Source organism: Mastigoproctus giganteus, chromosome 5 (assembly GCF_048544385.1).
Source record: "Mastigoproctus giganteus isolate SK-2022 chromosome 5, ASM4854438v1, whole genome shotgun sequence".
NCBI lineage: Eukaryota > Metazoa > Arthropoda > Arachnida > Uropygi > Thelyphonidae > Mastigoproctus > Mastigoproctus giganteus.
In genome coordinates this window covers 172,428,776-172,453,255 of record NC_143579.1, presented here as the reverse complement: position 1 = coordinate 172,453,255, position 24,480 = coordinate 172,428,776, and the positions used below count along the sequence as shown (strand labels likewise).

General features: G+C 37.6%; 1 protein-coding gene across 1 annotated transcript in view; it reads right to left on the bottom strand.

Annotated features, from left to right (window-relative positions):
* Positions 1-658: 658 nt before the first annotated feature.
* Vkor (Vitamin-K epoxide reductase) overlaps positions 659-24,480 on the bottom strand; it is a 33,437-nt gene continuing 9,615 nt past the window's right edge. Inside the window, exons 2-3 of the mRNA XM_090373525.1 lie at positions 12,043-12,152; positions 659-922 (exon numbers count right to left, since the gene is read on the bottom strand). Of these exons, the coding sequence (XP_090229651.1) occupies positions 711-922; positions 12,043-12,152 (322 nt within the window). The 3' untranslated portion in view covers positions 659-710. The remainder of the gene's footprint in view (positions 923-12,042; positions 12,153-24,480) is intronic.

Below are 24,480 nucleotides of genomic sequence, written 5' to 3'. Positions count from 1 at the left end.
TTAATTGTAATAGTACAATTTACCATTATATAAATTTATTGAGATATCCTTTATTTTCATAAAACTGATTGCGTAATTAGTTGTAAGTTAATCGATAAAATAAGTAATTGCTTACAGTTTTTTTTTTTTTTTTTTTAATTCAGAATGTTGACATTATTGTGCTGTTTGATATGCTCTTCAATTCTAGTATCTGCACAAAAAGTGCTGCGACTGAAACTTCACTATGCCTGAAAGGAAAGCATGGCTTCTCCAGAATGGGCAATAAGTCTTTAATCTAAGAAAGGTTTGGGGGTTAACACTGGGATTAAATTTTACCCCACAGAGTATATACAAATGGTTAAAATTCAAACATTGTGGTCAAACTATAACTAATGAAACAATGCAGTTAAGCTATTATGGGCCATTGAAACTAAATAATACAGCTCCTTAAGACAGTTTCATGGATGCTAAAGTATATGTTTTGAATCTTTTCATCAAGTCACATAAAAAGGAGAGGGAAAAAAAATAAAGATTTAGTTATTTTGATATAAATTTGATATATTTATTTCAACCTTCATTTTGAAAATACATGTGCAATATATGAAATTCATGAAAAATAAATGTTTCTGCATAAAGTATATTCATGCTTGCATTGGCTTTTAAAGAAAATTTCACAGTTTCTTACCTCGAATTTTGTTTGCCTTTTTTTTCTACTTAACTGTGAAAAATAGTTATGTTTTTTTAACTTTTGCAGCATTTAAGACCCTGATCTTGTAGATACTGCAGAACAGAAGAAGAGCATTAATTATATAAGTTGATACACATACAACACAGAAGTCATGGAGAACAAAGTAGAGAATGAAGGCCAAGTATAGTGATGCAACATTGGACACTGCAGAAAGTATGACTTGCAGCTTTGCTGTAGATGGATATGAAAATTCATCTGAAATCCAAATAGAAAAAAAAAAAAAAAAAAAAAATCACAGAATTAACAGATAACACTAATGGGTTTAGTTATTGAAAATACACAGGGCTGTGTCAACATCAAAGGATGTAACTGCATCCGCGGGGGGGGGGGGTTCAAAAATGATAGTATTACTATGACCTTTTCATGCAAGAAGGGACAGTATTTTCTTGTGCATCCAGGCACTAAAAGATCTTGACATACAGCCACGATGGTGGAAAACAGCTGTTGAAAATGGATGTTTTTTTTTTGGAACATTTAAGTTTTTTCATACCAAGTTGTATTTAATAAATAGTTTTCTTAATCATCTATGTCAGCTTATTTTTAAATTTAGCAATCATCAATGGTTGTTTTCTCGCAAACAATTTTATGAGAATTAAAGTGACATAATATATGTAAAGTGACATTAAAGTGTCCACACAGATGGTCCATGAAATTGCCTAAAATCATCAATTTCGAGTCAGATGCATTTTTTCTAACAGTTAATTCTATGTATGTAAATCATGTCTACAGGGGCAAAAAAAAAAAACTGGAGAGACATCCTTCCACTTTGAAGCCTAGCAACAGACTGAGACAAAATACATATTACAAGTGTATTAATTCTTATCAAGGAGAGACTTCTGGCAACTACTGATGCATATAACATGAATAATTTAATGCATATAATATGAAATATCTGATCAAATAACGACAACACTGACTCCCCTAGATTATGGGTGTTTGGAAATTGCATGTTGTAAAGAAACAGATTTTTGAGATTTGTAAAAACTAAACTAAACAAACTAAAATATAAAATAAAAAGAAAAATACTTTAATAAATAAATAAACAAACAGTTAAATAAAAAAATAAATGCTTTAAGTACATAAAAAACAGGCTTACATCCAACTTACGTTCAAATTGATTTACAACATGGTCGTTGGAATAGAACTCTGTCATAAGTTGAGGAGCAACTGTATATTTTTTTAAAAAGGATAGGGATAGGAGGAACAGGGTAGGTCTGCCAGGGGCAAAAGTTGACACTGTAGAGAAGCTATCATCTTTTAAGGGCACAAATGTGATAGTGTTGGTAAGGTGATACTAATAATATCAAGGGTACAAAAGGTGATACTATAATGACATTAAGAGCAGGAGATCCAAGAATTTTACTTAATCAAGTACAGAACAATATTAAAATAAAGAAAAGCACAACTTGGATTAAATTTAAGGGTATCTGCAATTCTGCCCAGACACAAAAGGAGAGAGAGCACAAGGCAGATTTTTCACAGCATGGTCTGTGCTAGTTAAGTGTATTCTTGCACCCTTTCTATTTAAGTGTATCCAGTTATCTGTTTTCACAGATAATTGAATACACTTAAATAGGAGGGGTGCAATAATATTTGCTGATGCTATTGAGGAGGCAGTGTTATGTGGGTCAAAAAATGATAACTTAAGGGGTGATACAAAGACTAATAGCACCTACAGGCAGGTGCTGTAAGTGATTCTTGCCCTCTTTTTATTGGCAGGTGCAGCAGCCTTGAACAAGTAAGTATGGGCTGTGCAAATGCATAGGGGTTGAGTTAAGAGTAAAAACAGGCCCGTATGCTTGCATGTACATTAATATATGTCCAAATTCTTTATAGGGACCCCCTCTCCCAGGGGAATGAGAAAAATGGCCATTATATCCAAAGGTCATTATGTCAATAGTTTACAAAATCAGCAAAAAAAGGAAAGTTTGAACATTTAATGTAATTTTACTAATAAAATATGGTATAATCTAATTCAGATATGTACTACAGTATTAAACAAGAAAATGAAAATTGTACATTTTGCATGGATAATGTAGTAAAATTAATTTGTAAATTACATTGCATTACATTAAAATCTGAAGCCAGGAGAACTGGCTTCAGATTTTAAAATAATCTGCCAAAATGCACTGTTTCAGTGGCAGAGCACGTTTTATAAAGAGAATTATGAAGGCACATGACAGTGATTAGTTCACTTTATTAGTTAGGCTGTGCCTGAAAAAATGATGCACTGGTTCTAATACTTGAAGAGCATCATTCAATGAAACTTCTTGCTCAGCTGCAGCAGGTTCCTCTTCATTATAAAAATTTCAGGTTTCATTACATCTGCAATGAGTTCCTTTATATTCTTGGATATCCTGAACACACAATGGCCATATCCATTTTAACACTGCCTTCACAAAACACATTTTCCTCTAAGTTTAAGCAATGATGCACATCCTAAAAATTTTCTTCATTATTACCGGACTCTTCTTTGTAATTAACAGATGAAGAAGCATGTGAAGCTTTATTTGTTGCATCATTCAAGGGAAAGAAATCCAGCACATTTGTAGCAGTTGCAATCACTTTTTTGTCAATCTCATTCCATGCTGAAATACATGAATTCATTGCACACTTTGAGTTCACATTGCATTTTGATTTGAGACAGCACAATTTTGTTTAATGGCATTCTTCAGTACTTTTTCTTTGAAGCACTGGATTACACCTTGATCAATAGTTGGTAGATACTCTCAACAGTGATTGCACATAGATCATTCACTTGTCAATGAGGGGTGCAGTTATCTACAAACAGCAAAATTTTTCTATTCTCCCCACTCAACTTGTAATTTAAGTCTCAGATCCATTCTTCTAGATTTTTGAAATCAGAGAGCCTTTTGGTTTGCTTGATGCATAATTGGCAATGTCTTTAATCCTTTAAAGCATTGGGCTTCTCCAATGATTAGAGAAAAATTCTGTGCCAGACGTGTCTGCTACTAGGAGAATAGTAATCTGTTGTTTTGACCCCCCCCTAATACATTTGTAATATTTGAATACAAGCATTTTATCCAGTGTTGATAGCTGCACACGTCTTGAAGACAGCTTACAAGTATAATTTCTGGACACAACCATCAGAAGACGAAATTGTCAATAATCATCTGAAGGGCAAACACTTCATCCTAGTTTTTAAGAGATTTCCATCTATAGGATTGTTTCCTCTTCACACTCTGATCCCACCTGATGCAGCAGATTTCTTTAAGTTTTCAATATTTTAGAATGGTGGGAACGCTGAACTGTTTAGCAATGTTGGTCTTAGAATGCATGCCATTATCTAAAGTTTATAAAATCTTAATTTTGTCTGTGACTGGCATATTGATAAACATAGTCTATACATACACCACTGTGAAGTAAATTTCTAGTTGTTAACGTCATTACATAAAGTTTGAGAATTGCCAATGGGCATAGCAAATCGTCAGTGAGTGATTTTTCACACTCAACCTGTGAGTTCATCATTAGCTTCAATAAATTAGCATTCTTTCATTCTGAAATGCAATTACTGGATTAAAAAAAAAATAAAAACGTATAAAACAAGGTAGGGTGGTAGAAATTTTTGGGCAGTTAAGAGAATTTGTCTTTTCAAGATTGTTATAACAAATGTAAAATAGAATTAGGTTTATGGCAAATAAGATAGGACCTACTACACAGGTCATTATGATGTGCTGGTACATTAAACCATACCGTTGAGGAAAATTTGCAAGCCATCCTGAACTTGCAGAAAACAACTTAAACTTCCCCATCCTCACATCCTTTTAAATCATCATAAAGGCTATGTATAAGTATAGTGCAAAAGCATCAATAATACATAGCCAAATCTGAATGAACAGAATATCATCAAAGCGGCATCGTTTTAAGTTATATCTCATATTGTGAATACCTTCATAATGAGTTGCCATGATATTGCACTACTTCGAATAAGTAACGCTTCACCTGAAGAGAAGACTAATGTTACTTATTCTCACGCTTTATAATTAGTAATGCTTTATAGTCTAAATCATCATAAAGGCTACGAGCTTTCTCTTGCACTTGTGGTAGGCTAGTGTTAACATTGTTTTTTTATTTTGGCCGCTCATCCACGTAGCAAGCACGTTATCCATGCATTCCATCAAACTTGGCTGAGCATACAATGACTTTTGTGCAGTTAAGGTCATACCACTCTTAACGCCTTTAATTTTATCAGCACTATCTCAAATAGTACTCTCACTCAGACTAAGAACATGTTTAATGTGTACTGTGCTCTCACCTCGTTCATAGTGCTTAACATTCATTTTAATTTCATTTCAAGTAAAATTGATTTCCTTGAGTGCTTTCCATCACTTCCACTAGAAGTACGAGGATGCTTACTAGCCACAAGGGTAATAATAATAAAAAAAATAAGTAAAAATAAGAACTTCCAATAGACAATCATATTGACAATTTTCAGCAAAGCAAAATGAGAAAATGGCAGGCTATCAATCCTTGGTCCTCTTGTGGCACTTTCCATATGATTACTATGTGTAATTTTAAATTCATGTAATTTAAACGTGTCAAGTAAGAAGTCACTGTATTTTTAAATGACTTTCAAAACACTGACAGGCTATCTCAAATAAAAAGTAGTGGGATTGGTTTTGCTTATTTCTCATATTTGGACTGAAATTTTTAAGGGAAGATCATGTTGTTAGCTACTCGCTCAGAACAACACCATCAACTTCCAATTCATCCACAGCAACTGATTCAACCACAGACCCTACAAATACACTTTTAATGATGAAAGGGAAATTGAATTTATTCATTAAAAATAAAACCAGCTTAGATGCTGATCACACTAATGTAAAGAAAATAAGTAGAAAATACGTAGTGTAAAAGGAAATAAATTACTTCATAGAGCAAAAACAAAGGAAAATTTCTGAAAAAAAGTTTGATGCATTAATGACAATTCATCCAGCTAGCATTGAATCAGAACAAGCATTTTCTAATGCATGTACTATTTGCACTAAAATTAGATTAAGGTTAGATGATTGCAGTTTTAATACACTATGCTTTTTGAGAGGCTATTTTCTTAATAATAAAAAATGAGTAATTAATTCTAAGTATTTATTAAATTTAGTTGTGATATTTTGCAATAATTTTCATATAATGCTGCTTAGACATTTCTATGTATAACTTTAAAAAATAAATGTTTGCTCATTCTCTGTATCAGTAAGTTACTTTTATTGTAAAATTTGTATTTTGGAAATTCTCATTTAAATTTGTTCATTTCAAAGTATGAAAAGGCTCTTACCTTTTCATAATTTTGTTTGAAATGAGTATATCCCCAACCCATATATATAATATATATATTATATTTTTTTTTTTTTTTTGCTAGGGATTATCTAGAATTAAGTTCAACTCAAATTAACAAAGATAATTACTGAAATTCTACCATATTAATCCTTTGGTTTACAAAGCAACCTTTACAAATTCAAAATGATAATAAACATACTTTAGTAGCATAATTATACAGGCAGTTCTCGCTTTACGAGTTCCCGGGTTTACGAGTTTTTTTACCCCAAGTACAACAAAATCTAAAATATGAACATTAATTGCAAAAAATGAATCTTAAACATTCATAAATACCGCATCCAAACCACGTGCGTAAACTATACAATACAGTGTACCCCATTTTACGATATTAATCAGTTCCAGAGACACCAAGTTACAGCTGTCAGTTACAGGCTCCGCAAAAACGATAAGTGTTTGCCTTTTATTTACATGATTGTTATTTTATATTGTACTTAATACATAGTCATATAGTTATAGTTACGCTGGTTATTTTTTATTTTAATTTAGATAAAGAGTTTTTGTGGATTTTACTTACGATAGGTAAAACCGTTATTTCGTTCGATTTTTGTAGCCATTGTTTTTGTATATAGTGGTAGAGAATTCAAATTTTTAATTGAGGTAGCTAGGTAGCTCTAACGCATAATTATATAGTAATACGCTTCACTGTTTCTATTTAATAGTTTCTATTCAAATACTATTGACATTTAATTTATTGATTTTATTAATTTAAACTACCATGCCCCAAACTAGAGCAGCAAAGCAACGGGCACAAAGTGGCAGGAGTGCTGTGACTCGGGGGAGAACTGAGGGGGGCGATTCTCCAACGCATCACAGCCTAAAAAAATGTGCAGCTTGTGAAATGTTTGCCGAACTCTCTGGAACGGAACATGATATTGCCATGGGGGATGTCTTTGTGTGTGTGCGCGATGTAAGGAGTGTAAGGAAATCAGGCGACAACTCAGCGTTGTTATGGGCCTATATGAGAGTTTGAAGGACAGGGTGGATGCTCTCGAAAGATCTAAATTGAGGGGCCCATCAGGCTCTCAGCTGCCCACATCAATGCCAGAGCTTGCACTTGGTCATCACGCAACACAGCGGCAACCCCTAAGGCAGAATGCGCTGGTCCCACAGGAACTAGTAGTTGTTGGTGACTCTATTGTCAGGGAAACGGGAACATGCTTTGTAAAAAGGATAGGTGGCAGGACCAGGGTATGTCTGCCAGGGGCAAAGGTTTATGACGTTGTAGAGCGGATATCATCTTTCAAGGGCACAAAAGGTGATATAGTTGTACACGTTGGCACTAATGATATTAAGAGTAGGAGACCAGCAGAATTACTCAACAAGTACAGGTCACTGTTGAAAAAAAGCCGTGAAATAGGGTTGAATTTGAAAGTGTCTGCAATTCTGCCCAGACACGATAGGAGGGAGTACATGATGAGAGCCTTGTTGATCAATTCGGCCCTGGAAAGATTGTGCAAGGCTCAAGGGGTAGAATTTTTTTCAGCCTGGACTGTACTTGTTAACAGGAGAGATTGCTTCTACAGGGATGGGATACACTTAAATAGAAAGGGTGCAAGAATATTTGCTGATGCTATCGAGGCAGTGTTAGGTGGGTCGGAAAACGGCTAGTTTGGGGGGATACAAAGACTAATAGTTTAACAGTAAGCGCAGGCAGAGGTGAAGGTGATTCTTGCACAACTTCTATTGGAATAAGAAGCGACCTGGAGCGAGGGGTGTTGGGGGTTTCAGGGACGGATGGCAGTCATCATGGAATAGTTGGGTATATGGGATGTGTTAGGGTAACAAGGAATAGGCATAGGAGCATGTATGCTTGCATGTATACCAATGCTAGAAGTATAGTAAATAAATTTGATGAATTTGAAGTGTTGGTCAAGACATCAAAGGCGGATATTGTTGGGATAGCAGAGACATGGTGTCACAAAGATATAAGGAATGGAATGCAGAACTGGAATTTGGGGAGTACAATGTGTACAGAAAGGATAGACAGGACAGAAAGGGAGGGGGTGTTATGCTGTTAATTAAGAAAAACATAAAATCAAAGGAAGTGCACCCAGTTAATATAGATGAACAGTGCTCTGTTGAGTCAGTTTGGTGTGAGATAAGCACTGCGAAAGGAAAAATAAGAGTAGGAGTGTGTTATAGGCCTAATGACTTGAATGAGTACAATGAACAATTGTACAGAGAAATAGAGTGGGCCAGTAAATCAGAATGTCTTATAATGGGGGATTTTAACTTCCCAGATATTGACTGGAACTTGTGGGTTGGTCACTCACACACTAGTCAGACTTTTGTGGATTTATTGGATGATTGTTTTCTGCAGGCAGCATGTTCGAGAGGCAACCAGAGAAAGTAATACTCTTGATCTGGTTATCAGCAGTGATCATTCGTGTATTAAGAATTTGCAGATAAAGGAACCACTAGGTGGCAGTGATCACAGTGTGCTGAAGTGGGATTTACTCAAAGAGGTAACTACCGTCAGGGGTAAAGGAAAGGGTTTTTGCTTCCGTAAAGGGGAGTACAGTGGTCTCAGACAGTTTTTAAATTCTGTACAGTGGGATCAACTGACGATGTTACAAACATTAAATTCTAAGTGGGAAGCATTCAAGGAATTAATCGTGGAAGCTACTAGACTTTTCATACCGATTAAGAAATATTGTTCAAGGTTTAGGCCTAAATGGTTATCAAATGAACTAATGAGACTCGTGACAGAGAAGAAAAATGCATGGGATGCATATAAATTATCAGGTGACGCAGAAGCCTGTGGCAGATATAAGCTAGTCTGTAATCAGGTGACAAAGGAGGTTAGGCATATGAAGGCAGATTACAAGAAATCCTTGGCAAAAGATGCTAAGAAAAACAGCAAGGATTTCTTTACTTATATAAACTCTAAAAGGAAGGGCATGAATCTGATTGGTCCACTTGACATTGATGGTTCGACTGTTGATGATCCTGCTCAGATAACAAACAAACTGAATGAGTATTTTGCATCTACATTCACACATGAGGAGTTATTAAGGTTTGAAAATGGCAGAAGGTTATCAAATTGTAGCAGGGTGCTTAATGATCTTGTAATAACTGAGAGCAAAGTGGAAGAGAAATTGTTGAAGTTAAACGTAAGAAAAGCACCTGGGGTGGATGGGATCTATCCAGTTATATTAAAGGAGGTGGCAAAGCAACTAAGTAAACCCTTAGCCATAATTATGAGAGCATCCTTGGACTCTGGGGAGGTTCCCACGGACTGGAGATGTGCAAATGTATCCCCAATTCACAAAGGTGGATCGAAGGGTGACACGAGTAATTACAGACCAGTTAGTTTAACTTCTGTTCCGGGTAAAATAATGGAGTCACTGGTTAAAGATGCATTGCAGGATCATCTAGACAAGACTGCAGCAATAATTCAGACACAGCATGGGTTTGTTAAGGGAAAGTCTTGTTTGACAAATTTGATTGGTTATTATGATGTGGTCACAAAGGAACTGGATGCAAAAAATAATTTTGATATCATATACTTGGATTTCAGGAAAGCTTTTGACACTGTTGCGCATGGAAGACTACTGTACTAATTGGAGCAGAATGGTATTAAGGGTAAGTTGCTACAATGGATAAAAGGATGGTTAAGTGGGAGAAGACAGAGGGTGGTAATCAATGGGTGCTGCTCTTCATGGACTAATGTTATTAGTGGAGTCCCACAGGGTTCGGTGTTGGGTCCACTGTTGTTTTGTGTATTTATCAATGATATTGATGAAGGTATATCAGGCTTAATGTCGAAGTTTGCAGATGACACAAAGGTTGGCACGGTTGTTAATGACAGTCATGGCAGTGTGCTACTGCAACAGGATCTAGATAATTTGGGCAGATGGGCTAAGAAGTGGCAACTGAAGTTTAACCTTGACAAATGCAAAGTACTGCATATGGGTAGAAGTAACCCCAGAGAAACGTACCAACTGTGTGGTACTACACTTAAGGTGGTAGAAAATGAAAAAGACCTGGGAGTAATTGTGCAGTCAGATATGAAGTTTTCTGAGCAATGCAGACAGGCTGCTAGGGCAGGTCATGGGGTTTTGTCAATGATATATAGGAATTTTGCTAGCAGGGAAAAGGAGGTGATTGTCCCTCTGTATAAGGCAATGGTCAGGCCACGCCTTGAGTACTGTGTACAGATCTGGAGGCCTCATTTTAGGAAGGATGTAGATTTGCTTGAGCGTGTACAGAGAAGAGCAACACGATTGGTGAGGGGAATGAAGGGATCCTCTTACCAAGAGAGGCTTAAGTTCTGCAAATTGCAGTGGCTGGAGACTAGGCACCTGCGCGGTGATCTGATTGAGGTCTATAAGGCCTTGAATGGGTTGAGCACGCTGAATTCTGATGGGATCCTTCCACTTGTTCAGATTACGAACCATTAAGAAAGGACAGATGTAGAATAGATGTGCGGAAATTTGCCTTTAGCCAGCGGGTGGTTAATTGCTGGAACAAACTCCCATCTGTCGTTGTGGAAGTTGATAGGTTAAATAAATTTAAGGAGGAACTGGACAGGCATTTGGAGGGAATGGTGTGATTTTTTTTTTTTTTTTTTTTTGGCTGATGCTGCATAAGCTCCTACACTTGCTTTCTTGCATCACGTGCCACTACTACTACTACTACTACTACTACTACCACCATCGTACAATATTGTAATGTGAACCCAATAACACTGTTTTTTTAGTAATTCGTTTCAAGATCTTGCCAGTTGAAATTTTCGCTGTATAACTACGTTATTTACTCTCTAAAATGTAATTTTAAGGTCACGAGTATGAGCTTAAGGCCATATAAAAGGTCGTGAGCGTGGTTTGTAAACTGTATTAGTTACTAATTCAAATCATTAAAATGCACTACACTTTCATTGTTATCATATGTTCCGTTATTATTATTATTAGTCATATGGTGCAAGGAAGCCTGAGGCTTATGCTGCACCAGCCAAAAAAATTCCCAAGTTACCCTACCCTGAGCGAGATATAAGAATCAATTTTGAACGCCTTTCAAAATTGATATATTTTTTTTTTTATTTTTTTTTTTTCTAAAGCATGTTTCTGGAGGTCACTACCATAAAACAATAAAAACAATTTGCACTTTCCAGTTTATTGGGCTTTTCTGTTAGTGCATCTAATTATAAACAGGTAGTAAACTCGATCTTATTGCATTTGCGATAATACCGATAGCCGGAATACTGTGGGTTTTTACATTATTATGGTGAAATGTGTTTGCTCTTTACTGAGATCTTCAATCATAAAAAACAAATAAATTTTCAGAATCTTCTCTTCATTCCTTTTTTTTAAAGCTTCGTAAACTTTTTACTCCACGTAAATCGTGTTAGTTGCAATTTGTGTGTCGTTAAAAAATGCTTATGCAATCGTGTAAATTTATAATTAAAAAGAGAAGATTATCTTGGAAACAATGCCTCTTGAAGCATTTCTGAAGAAGACGACTCCTTGTGCAACAAACCAACGAGTGCCGAGCCAATAATGAGTGATCTACAAGTGTGCATTTAGTTGATGATGGTGAAGAAGAATAAACATTCTTTAACATTTGTAAGTCATAAATAATTTCTCTATTATTATAATTTGCTTGATTTTACAGGCTACGTTTTCATTTCTTTGGGTAAATCAATCATTGTTTAAACAAGCTAATTAGCTAACTAATTTCATTGTTGATAATGTAACCCCTATTTTTAACATTGTCTATGGGAAATGAATTCCCATTTTACAGTTTCCGCTTTACGAGCGCGCACTAAGAACGAATTAACTCGTAAAGTCGAGAACTACCTGTATATCAATCTTCTTTCTCCAAAGTCCAGTGGTTCGTACTTTACAATTTTGAAATTTATCTTCACCTAGGTATCATTAGGTCACGATAAACTTGTAAATACAAACTACTGAAATAGAAGGAAAGATATAACTTACTATGTAACGTTTAAATATACTTACCAATCACCAGAACTAAAGCATAAAAAATCATGCCAAAAACCCCATTTGGCTGATTCAAAACAGAGTTACTCCCTACTATATATTCCAAGAGACCAAAGCCCTTTCCATACCTGGATGGAAAAAAAATTATTTTTGGATCCATTTTGTTTAATTATCATTGTACATGAATGAGAATGAAGACAATCTTTTTTTTTTAATAATCTTAATGCTGAGGATATACACAAGGTAGGATCAAAAAAGTTCCAACTGAATTTGCTGAAGATATCTAAACACTGAACACATTTAAGTAAAATTTCTTATTTTTCAACTAGAATGCTTATAATTTTTTCACAGTACATAGCATTTTGATTACATATGCACAAAGGTTTATTTTTATCTGTTATTGATATTGTGTAAGTTTGTATCATCATTTTTAGAATGTCGCTTTTTGGACAAAAATCACAAAATTTTGTTAAAAAAAAATTCAGCCTCAGAGACTAGAAATGATTACCGAGTTTCATCAATTTACAATATTTGAATGTTATAAGTGCTTCAAAGATTGATACAATATCACTGATGATTGATATTGGTGTTTAAGAGCACAAGGGCAGCTAAGGCCAAAATGTAACCAGGTCGTATATTATTATCCTAAAGTAATATAATTTGTTCCATTTTGGCATCAGAGGAATTCATATATATGTATTTGCTTCAGAAAAGTATAGAGCTACGTTAGCACTATTTCCAATCATGTGGGTAAGCGATAACAGTTCTTGCAGTTGTGATTGAGAGTGGAAAGTACTTCTTCTGAAATGGGAATAGTGGGGACAATCTAAAAGTATATGCTTGACTGTAAGTGGTAGTGTACAATGCGTGCATCAAGGTGGGTCATCCCCCACGAGTAGAAACATATGGGTTAGGTGCGTATATCCTATCCTTAGCCTTGCTAGTACAACTTCTTCCTGTCTATTTTGTCTGAAGCTGGAAATTCATAATGCTGGTTCTTCTTTGATTTGGAGCAATTTGTTATTACTTTGTGACTTCCATATTACTGTCCATTGAAATGTAAAGACTTTTTTTATATGCTTCAAATAGTCTCTATATGGTACTTGGTAATTTTCTGGTGTTGTACTATTTGGTTTTTTGGCTGCCTGATCTGCTCTCTCATTGCCTAAGATACCAGAATGCCCTGGAATCCAGCAGAATTTCACTGAATGATTCCTGCTTCATTTAAAAAAGCAAATGATTTGTTTTTTGATTGGTTGTGATATTGAAAATTGATTGCCCAAAGCAGACACTGCACTCAAATGAATCAGTGTATATTATACTGCTAGCATTGTAGAGAGCGTTAATATTCTGTAAGGCTAGCCTGATTGCATATAACTCAGCAGTATAACTGCTACATTCAACTGGTAGTGATATGGAGGCTGTAAAAGATGGAAAGACAACTGCAGCGGCGCCTCCGTAGCCAGGTGGGAAGGAGCAGCAGTGCGTAGCACACGCTTCTTGATTAGACCAGGGTTCGAGCCCGTCACCACCAAATACGGAGGATGCGGAAAGGTCAGCAAATAACCACTGCATATCCCCGGAGCAATATGGCCTTAGTTGCTAATGCTCCTAAAAACCAAACAACAACAACAACTGCAGCACCAATGGCAGAACCTGTTTTTGAGCCATCTGTGTATATTTGGTAGCTTTGTATATTGTTGAGGGCATATTCTTTATGTTGTTGTTTAATATTTTCATCTGCCAGGGATTTCTTTCCCCATTGCTGAAAGTGGGTATCACAGTGAGGGAGATTTATAGACCAGGGGTGGATCAGGAACATCGCTCTCTTGAAGTATATTATCAAAATCAATATTCCAGGTGTGAAGCAAATCTTTTAGTCTAATGCCAGTTGGTCTACTGTTATAGAATGCTTTCCATTCATGGTTGGAAAGCAGCAGTCGAACAGGATGGTCTGGAAGGCTTTGAATTTTAGCTGCATAATTTAGAAGCAGCATTTTCCTTCTAGGGAGAAGTGGAGGCTTGTGTGGCTCTACGTACAGACTCTGAACAGGGGATGTTCTAAATGCACCCAGAGCAGTACAAAGGGCACTGTGTTGGATGGTATTAAGTCTGATGAATGCACTTTTCCTAGCTGAATCATATACGATAGCACCATAGTCTAAATGAGACCTAATAATAGCACGATACAAATGTAATAGAGTGTATCTATCAGCTCCCCATGTCATAGCAGAAATGGATCTAAGTATATTAAGTTTCTTTAGACAAACAGTTCGGAGGTATGTGATATGTGAAACAAAATTCAGTTTGGTATCCAATATTAAGCCTAGGAAACAAAGATTACTGGTGAGAGGGATCAAATGGTTTTTTAATCTGAGTTCCGGTTCTGGGTGTAGCTTACGTTTTTTGCAGAAGTGAACTACTGCAATTGTTTTTTGTTCTGATAAACAATATCCATTCTGCAGTGCCCATGTCTCCAACTTATTTATGGAGAGTTGCAGCTGTCTTTCAATGGTATGAATATTTTGTGAACGGCAAGATATAGTAAGATTGTCAGCATACATATATAGTTCTACAGTATTGGGGATGTTGTGTGTTATGGTGTTCAGTCTAAGTGAAAAAAGGGTAGAGCTCAGTACTGATCCTTGTGGGACACCTTCTTGAGTGTAGGACTGAGAAAGTACAGATTGATAGCAGACCTGAAAGGTTCTGTGTTGAAGAAATCTTCTAATGATTTCTGGTAAGTACCCTCACAATCCTATGGAATGAAGTTCTCTCAATATGCCATACCTCCAGGTAGTGTCAAAAGCCTTTTCTATATCGAGACTTACCATTACAAGTGTTCATTTTTGACATAAGCATTGCGGATGTTAGTCTCGGCTTTCACCATTAGATCCAAAGTGGCTCTGTTTTATCGGAAACCAAACTGATTGTTGTTCATCAGTGCTTTAGTTTCAAGAACCCAGGTAAGCCATTTGTATATCAGATGGCTTCTTTCTAGGATTTTAGTTAGGCAGCTGGTTAGAGAAATAGGTCAGTAATTTTCTGGAAGTGAGTGATCTTTTCCTGGTTTAGGAAAGGCTAAAATGATGGAATGATGCCAGGAAGATGGATATGTATCTTCAAGAAAAATCCGATTATAGAACATTACCATTACAAGATGGTAATTGATTAATTCAAGGCCATACTGTTTATATGTTTCAGCATTACATAATATATACGATCAGGTCCAGCTGCACTGTTGGGTAACCTATTTAATGCTGCTTGCAGTTCAAATAGGTTAAACGGTTGATTATAGGCAATATATTGGGTAGTATGGAATTTTGTACCTTTCAGCCGAAGCTTTGATTTTAAGAAAGGAGTTGCCATATGCTGACGTGGCAGATGTTTGGTAGAAATTCTCTGCAAGGGCGTTAGCTATTTCTTCGGAAGAAGATATTTCCTGTCCATTTTTGATTAAGAGGGGAGAAGGAAGAGGTAGATATTTCCCATTTAATTGCTGAATCTTTTTCCAGATGAGACGACTATCCTTTGTAAAAGTTGAGGAAAACTGTATCTATGATTCCTTTTTGGCTTTTCTTCTAATTTGTCTAGCTTTTGACTTGAGCCTTTTATATTGAATTAGGTTGTTGGTAGTTGCAAACTTCCTTCAGGTTCCAAGCTTTATTTTTTTCCTTTTTGGCATTGGTACAAGCTTCATTCCACCAGTGTTTAAGGTTTCTGTGTTTACATGTGGAGGCTTGAGGTATTGCTTTGGAGGCTATGGTCAGTATTTGCCTGGTAATATGCTCTGTGACATCATCAATGGGTTGTAGTCTGATCAAGTGGCTATCAAAAGAAAGATGGGTTGAAAACTTTTCCCAATCTGCTTTGGAGAATTTCCATTTTGAGCAATTATCAGGGTATGGTGTTTGAAGCATTTGGATTCTGCATATGATTGGAAAGTGATCACTATTGTGTGGATCGTTTAAAACTGTCCATTCTATACTGGGACATAATATGGGGGAACAGAGAGTTAAATCAATTGCTGACAGATCCAGTGGGAAGGTGAGTATAAGTATTTTCACCAGTGTTCAGTAATGTTAGATTCAGTTGGTCTAGTATCGTCTGATCCCCACAATGGATGATGCGCATTGAAGTCACCAAGGATACAAAAAGGTGGTGGTATTCGTCTTATTATTTTATTATTATGATTAGCCATATGGTGCAAGGAAGCCTGAGGCTTATGCTGCACCAGCCAAAACCCAAGTTACCCTGAGACAGAGAGAGAGAGAGAGAGAGAGAGAGAGAGAGAGAGAGAGAGAGACAGACAGACAGACAGACAGAGAGTCAGAAGTAGAAAGGAATCACCAAGAAAGAGAAGAATGATGATATCCAGCTGAGGACCCTGGGTGTGCCAAGCCCATACTCACCAGACGTGAGCCCCTGTCTTATGAGGTCTAGTTCTTTGAACATGCACATCTTGTTAGGTGGAAGGTGCAGAGATACTAGAGTTAGAATTTGCCCAACTGATACAAGTACAGCAACAGCTTCTAAGTGGATCTGAAGCAGAATGTTTCTAGAAGGTATTTTACAGTCAACTAGAATTGTGACACCTCCACGTGCAGACAATAAAGAGTTTCTATCTTTTCTGTAATATGTAAAATTTCTGATTGATGGAGTTACTTGTGGAGTTAGATTAGTCTCTTGTATGCAAATGGCTATAGGACCATATCAGGAGATTAAATAATAGATGTCATCGGTATTGCTGCGTAAACCTCTACAATTCCATTGAACAATGTTCTGCATTATCACCTTCCCTGATGATAATGTTCTGCATTATCATCAGGGAAGGCGAGTCTGTTTCTTGTGAGTGGTTTGCTTTTGACGGTCATATTTCTTTTATCTTTTCTAGGAAAACTGGGACGTCCGGGATCTGTACTCTCTTCTACGTCATCAGTTTGACTTGATGAAAATCCAGTCTCCATATTATCTTCTGCATGAAGATCAAGGACTGTTTCATCGTTTGTAGCTATATTTTCAGAGTCCATTCTATTTGAGTTTGTCTTTTGTAATTCAGTGGCTTCTTGCATTATTGATTTATTTGAAATTTTATCACATGATTTGATTTTAGGTGGAACTGTGATACGATATTACTTATTTCATCAACTAGAACAGGTTTGGTGGTAGGTTGAGGTGTTGATATCACAGATCATGCCCATTCTGCAATGGATTCTGTATTGGGCAGAATTGATACCTCAGTTTGGGTTGAAACAGCTTGGCACTTTTGTGTAAAGGAAGTGTACGTGTTTTTTGGGATTGTTGACTTTATTTGCTATCTTGCTTCTTGATATGTGACCTTATTCTCGATCTTATACTTTTGTATTCTTTTTTCAATTGTTCATAGGTCGCATGATTTTGAGTATGCTGGATGGTCATTCTTGCAATTTAGACATTCTGGAGCCTTTGCAGTACACTCTGTTTGTGAATGGTTTTTTGACCCGCAGTTAGAACAAGTAGTTTCGCCTCTGCATGTTGTCTGGGAGTGAACAAACTTTTGGCACTTGAAACATCTTAAAGGGTTTGGAATGTATGGTCATATATGGCTGTTTAGGTACCCTGCTTTAACTGAGGTTGGCAAATTTGGTGTATTAAATGTCAATATAATATTATGTGTTGGAACAAGTTTGTCATCCTTCCGTATCAGAATTCTTCTTGCTTGAGTTACTTTCTGTTCTAATAATTCCATGACTATCTCCTCTTCAGTCAAGTTCAATAAATCCCACTCACTTATTACTCCTTTTGAGGAGTTCAATGTGCTATGCGGTGAGACTTTGATTGGGATTCCACTTATGGATGATATTTTTAGTAATAATTCTGAATGCCTTGTTTGAGTGGTCTCAATTAAAAGATCTCCTGATCAGAGCCTTTTCACCATTTTCAGTGTACCTGCTGCATTCTCGAGACATCTCTGGATGACAAAGGGAGAGAGTTCGCTTAGCGGCTAAGTCGATAAGGAATGTATTATCAGAAAAGCTGGTGGTTCTGATTTGTTACAGTCCTTTTTCATTCTTTTTGGAAGATTGAGATTGTCTTCCATTCTCTGGGTCTCAGTATGTTGAGAGCCTGTTGGCTCTACTGGTGGACATGCATAACACAGTCCACTGTTGCTCCTTTTAGCCCTGGGTGTGAGAGCTTTTCCTCCCAGGTTTCCGGCCCTGCCACGTGGAGGCAGGAGTGGTGCCACCTAGTAGCCAAGTAGCTAGAGAAGTTAGTTTGTTAGTGCAAAAATTATTAAATATATTAGGAAAAGAAAGGCGATTTTCCTTTCTGGGTTCTTACTTGGGATCTGTTAAGTACAGAACCACTTACAAAGAAATGAGGATGAGAAAAGCACTGGAAAGAAAGCAGAATGAAATCACTGAGAAAGATCACTCAGGAAAATTGCTTGGACAGTATCGCTTGGCACTCGGGGCCATCACTGATGACAATGCAAGGTAGTGTAGGACACCTTGAAAGCAATAAACTTGTCTCGCATTAAAATTAGCAGGCTGATTCCAAAATAAGAACTGAATACAATGATTATCAATGTTGAAATAGTAGCATTAGTAGAGGCATACGATGCAAGAAAGCAAGTTTATACAGCATCAACCAAAAAACATTTTTCCATTTCATCTCCCCCATTCAATGCCTGTTCAGCTCAGCCCTAATTTATTTAGGCTATCAACTTCCACAACAAAAGATGAAAGTCTGTTCCACCACCAATCAACCACCCACTGGCTAAAGGCAGATTTTTGCATTTCTATTCTACAATTGTCTTTCCTCAATTTGAATCTATGCCCCCTCAGGTTCTTAATCCGAGAAAGAGGAAGAATCAAATCAGCATTCGCTTGCTCAACCCATTCAAGGCCTTATATACCTCACTCAGATCACCTCGAAGGTGCCTACTCTCCACGCACTGCAATTTGCACAACTTTAACCTTTCTTGGTAAGAGCACCCCTATATTTCACTTCACCAATCTCGTTGCCCTTCTTTGCGCTCATTCTATCAACTCTACATCCTTCCTAAAATGAGACCTCCAGACCTGTACACAGTACTCTAGGCGTGTCATGACCATTGCCTTGTACAACGGGATAATCACCTCCCTGTCCCTGTTATATCATTGACAAGAATCCATGACCTGCCCTGGCAGCCCGTCTGCATTGCTCAGTAAACTTCATATTTGACTGCACAATTACCCCAGGTCTTTTTCATTTTCCACTTCCCTGAGTGTACTACCACACAGTTGGTACGTTTCTCTTGGGTTATTGCTACCCATATGCAGTACTTTGCATTTGTCAATGTTAAACTTAAGTTGGCTCTTCTCAGCCGATTTGCCAAACTTATCTAGATACAGTTAGAGTAGCATACTGTCTTTACTGTCATTAACAATTCTGCTACCCATTGTATCATCTGCAAACTTGGACATTAACCTGATATACCTTCGTCAATATCATTGATGGATACACAAAACAACAATGGGCCCAGCACCAAACCCTGGGGAACTCCACTAATAACATTTGTCCACGAGGAGAAGTGCTCATTGATTACCACTCTCTGTCGTCTCCCACTCAACCATCCTTTATTCCATTGTAGCAACTTATCCTTAATGCCACCTCTCCAATTTGTACAGCAGTCTTCCATGTGTAAGAGTATCAAAAGCTAGCCTGAAATCCAAGTAAATGATATCAAAATTATTTTTGGCATTCAGTTCCTTTGTGACCACATCATAGTATCCAATCAAATTGGTCAGACAAGACCTCCCTTTAACAAACCCATGCTGTGTCTTAACTATTACAGCAGTCTTGTCTAGATGATCCTGCATTGCTTCTCTAACCAGTGAATCCATTATTTTCCACGGAACACAAGATAACTAAGATGTCTATACTTACTTGTTTCACCTTTTGAATTGGTGATACGTTTACACACCTTCCAGTCCATGGGAACCTCCCTTGAGTCCAAGGAAGCTCTCATAATTATGGCTAAGGGTTTGCTTACTTCCTTTGCTGCCTCCTTTAATATAACTGGATAGATCCCATCCACACCAGGTGCCTTCCTTATGTTGAACTTCAACAATTTCACTTCCACTTTGCTCTCAGTCATTACAAAATTACTTAGCTCCCTGTTAGAGTTTGATAAACTTCTGGCATTCCCCTTATTGAATAACTCCTCATGTGTGAATGTAGATGCAAAATGCTCATTCAGTTTATCAGCTACCTGAACATGATCATCAATAGTACATCCATGTTAAGTGGTCCAATCTGATTCATCCCTTTCCTTCTAGAGTTTACATAAGTAAAGAACTCTTTGCTGTTTTTCTTTGCATCCTTTGCCAAAGATTTCTCGTAATCTGCCTTCGACTGCCTAACTTCCTTTGTGACTTAATTACAGACAAGCTTATATCTGCCATAGGCTTCTGTGTCACCTGATAATTGATATGCTTGTTATCTGGTTTTTAGGAGCATTAGCAACTAAGGCCATATTGCTCCGGGGATATGTGGTGGTCGTTCTCTGACCTTTCCGCATCCTCCGTATTTGGTGGGCACGGGCTCGAACCCCGGTCTAATCGAGAAGCGTGTGCTACACACTGCTGCTCCTGCCCACCTGGCTACGGAGGTGCCAATAATTTATATGCATCCCATACATTTTTCTTCTCTGCCTCATTAGTTCATCTGACATCCATTTAGGCCTGAACCTTGAACAGTATTTCTTAGTTGGAATGAAAAGCCTAGTAGCCTCCAAGATTAAGTCCTTGAAGCCTTCCCATTTAGAATTCAACATCGGTAACAACATCGGTTGATCCCACTGTATAGAATTTAAAAACTGTCTGAGACCACCTGTAGTCACCTTTACAAAAGCAAAACCCTTCCTTTTAGCCTTGATGATAGTTACATCTTTAAGTAATTCCAATATCAGTACATTGTGATCACTGTCACCCAGTGGTTCCTTTATCTGCAAATTCTTATCTGTAATATCAGTAACTGATAAACAGATCAAGAGTATTACTCATTCTGGTTGCCTCTCGAACATGCTGCTATAGAAAACAGTCATCCAATAAATCCAAAAAAGCCTTGCTAGTGTGCAAGTGATCAATTTGCTGGACAGTGCAGTGTGGAGTCAGTTTGGTGTGACATAAACATAGGGAGATCAAAATTGAGAGTAGGAGTGTGCTATAGGCCTAATGACTCTGATGAGTATAATAAGGAACTGTACAGGGAAATAGAGTGGGCCAGTAAATCAGAGTGTCTTATAATGGGAGATTTTAATTTCCCAGATATTGACTGGAATTTGGGGGCTGGTTACTCACACACTAGCAGGACTTTTGTGGATTTATTGGATGATTGTTTTCTACATCAGCAGGTTCGGGAGGCAACTAGAGGGAGTAATACTCTTGATTTGATTATCAGCAGTGATTCTTCATGCATTAAGAATCTGCAGATAAATGAACCACTAGGTGGCAGTGATCACAGTGTGCTGAAGTGGGATTTACTCAAAGAGGTAACTACCATTAGGGGTAAAGGGAAGGGTTATTGCTTCCGTAAAGGCGACTACGATGGACTGAGACAGTATTTAAATTCTATACAGTGGGACCAACTGATGATGTTACCAACAGCAAATTCAAAATGGGAAGCATTCAAAGAACTTATCTTGGAAGCTACTAGGCTTTACATACCAACTAAGAAATATTGTTCAAGGTTTAGGCCAAAATGGATGTCAGATGAACTAATGAGGCATATGGCAGAGAAGAAAAATGCATGGGATACATACAAATTAACACATGACACAGAAGCCTATGATAGATACAAGTTGATATGCAACCAAGTTACAAAGGAGGTTAGGCAGGCGAAGGCAGATTATGAGAAATCCTTGGCAAGGGATGCAAAGAAAAACAGCAAAGAGTTCTTTACTTATGTAAACTCTAGAAGTAAGGGGATGAATCAGATTGGTCCACTTGATATGGATGGGTCAAGTGTTGATGATCCTGCTCAGGTAGCTAACAAACTAAATGAATATTTTGCATCGACATTCACACATGAGGAGTTATTCAGCGAGGGGAATGCCAGAGGTGTATTCAACTCTAGCAGTAAGCTACAGAATCTTGAAATAACTGAGAGTAAAGTGGAGGAGAAACTGTTGAAATAAACACAAGAAAGGCACCCGGGGTGGATGGGATCTATCCAGTTATATTAAAGGAGGCAGCAAAGGAAGTAAGCAAACCCTTAGCCAGAATTATGAGAGCTTCCTTGGACTCAGGGGAGGTACCCATAGACTGGAAATGTGCAAATGTGACCCCAATTCACAAAGGAGGATCAAAGGCTGACACAAGTAATTATAGACCTGTGAGCTTAACTTCTGTTCCAGGAAAATTAATGGAGGCACTGGTTAAAGAAGCACTGCAGGATCATTTAGACAAGACTTCAGTTATAGCTCAGACACAGCATGGTTTTGTTAAGGGGAAGTCTTGCCTGACCAACTTGATTGGATACTATGATGCAGTCACAAAAGAACTGGATGCAGGGAATAACTTTGATATTATATACTTGGATCTTAGAAAGGCTTTTGATACTGTTGCACATGGAAGACTGCTACACAAATTGGAGCAGTGTGACATTGGAGGCAAATTGCTGCTATGGATAAAGGGGTGGTTGAGGGGGAGAAGACAGAGAGTGGTAATCAATGGACACTGCTCATCGTGGACTGATGTTATTAGTGGAGTCCCTCAGGGCTCAGTGTTGGGTCCATTATTGTTTTCTGTATTTATAAATGATATTGATGATGGTATATCGGGCTTAATGTCCAAGTTTGCAGACGATACAAAGGTTGGCAGGGTTGTCAAGGACACTACTGACACTATGCTGCTGCAACAGGATCTGGAAAGGTTGAGCAGATGGGCTGAGAGGTGGCAAATGAAGTTTAACATTGACAAATGTAAAGTACTACACATAGGAAACAGCAACCCCAGAGCAACGTATCAATTCTGTGGTACTACACTGACAGTGGTAGAGAATGAAAGGGACTTGGGGGTGGTTGTGCAGGCAGATATGAAGTTCTCTGAGCAGTGCAGACGGGCTGAAAGAGTAGCTCATGGAGTATTGTCAATGATATACAGGAATTTTTCCAGCAGGGATAAGGAGGTGATTATTCCATTGTATAAGGCGATGGTCAGGCCACACCTAGAGTACTGTATACAGGTCTGGAGGCCTCATTTCAAGAAGGATGTAGAGCTGCTGGAACAAGTACAGAGAAGGGCAACAAGATTAGTGAATGGAAAAGGAACAAAGGGGTGCTCTTACGAAGAAAGGCTTAAGTTTTGCAAATTACAGTGTCTGGAGACTAGGCACCAGCGAGGTGATCTGATAGAGGTGTATAAAGCCTTGAATGGTTTAAGCATGCTCAATGCTGATGGGATTCTTCCTCTAGCTCAGAAAAATCACCTGAGAGGGCATAAATTCAAATTGAGGAAAGACAGATGTAGGATAGACGTGCGGAAATTTGCCTTTAGCCAGCGGGTGGTTGGTTGGTGGAACAGACTTCCATCCCTTGTGGTGGAGGTTGATAGCCTAAATAAGTTTAAGGCTCAGCTGGACAGGTATTTTGAACGAACAGAGGGGTGAAGTGGAAGTGGGTTTTTTTTTTTTTTTTTGGCTGATGCTGCATAAGCTTGCTTTCTTGCATCAAATGCCTCTACTAATGCTAATGCTAATCCACAAGTTCCAGCCAATATCTGGAAAGTTAAAATCCCCCATTATAAGTCATTCTGATTAACTAGTCCATTCTATTTCTCTGCACATCTATTCACTGTATTCAGAGTCATTAGGCATATAACATAGTTCTACTCTCATTTTCCCTTTCCCAGTGTTTTTGTCACACCAAACAAACTCAACATTGCATTGTCCACCAACATCAATTGGATGCACTTCCTTAGATTTTGTCTTTCTTAACTAACAGCATAACCCCTCCTCCTTTCCTCTCCTGTCTACCCTTTCTGTACATTGTACTCCCCAAATTCCAATTCTGCACTGTGTGACACCACATCTCTAATATCCCAACAATATCTGCCTTTGATGTCTTGACTAGCACTTCAAGCTCATCAAATTTATTAACTATACTCCTAGCATCGGTGTACATGCAAGTATACCTCACATGTTTCTACTCTTAGTTACCCTAACACAGCCCATGTATTTACTTGTTCCACTATGACTGCCAACAGTCCTGGAAATCTCCATTGTCTTGCTTTCCATGCTGCTGCTCATTCTAATAGAAGCAGTGCAAGAATTGCTTTTGCCTCTGCCTGTGGCCACTGTTAACCTTTTAATCTGTGTATCCCCCCCCAAGCTAGCAGTTTTCTGCCCCCACCTAACACTGCCTCGATATCATAGGTAGTTGCCATTTGATTATATATGATATTTTAAGCAACAAAAAGATAAGTTATTTTA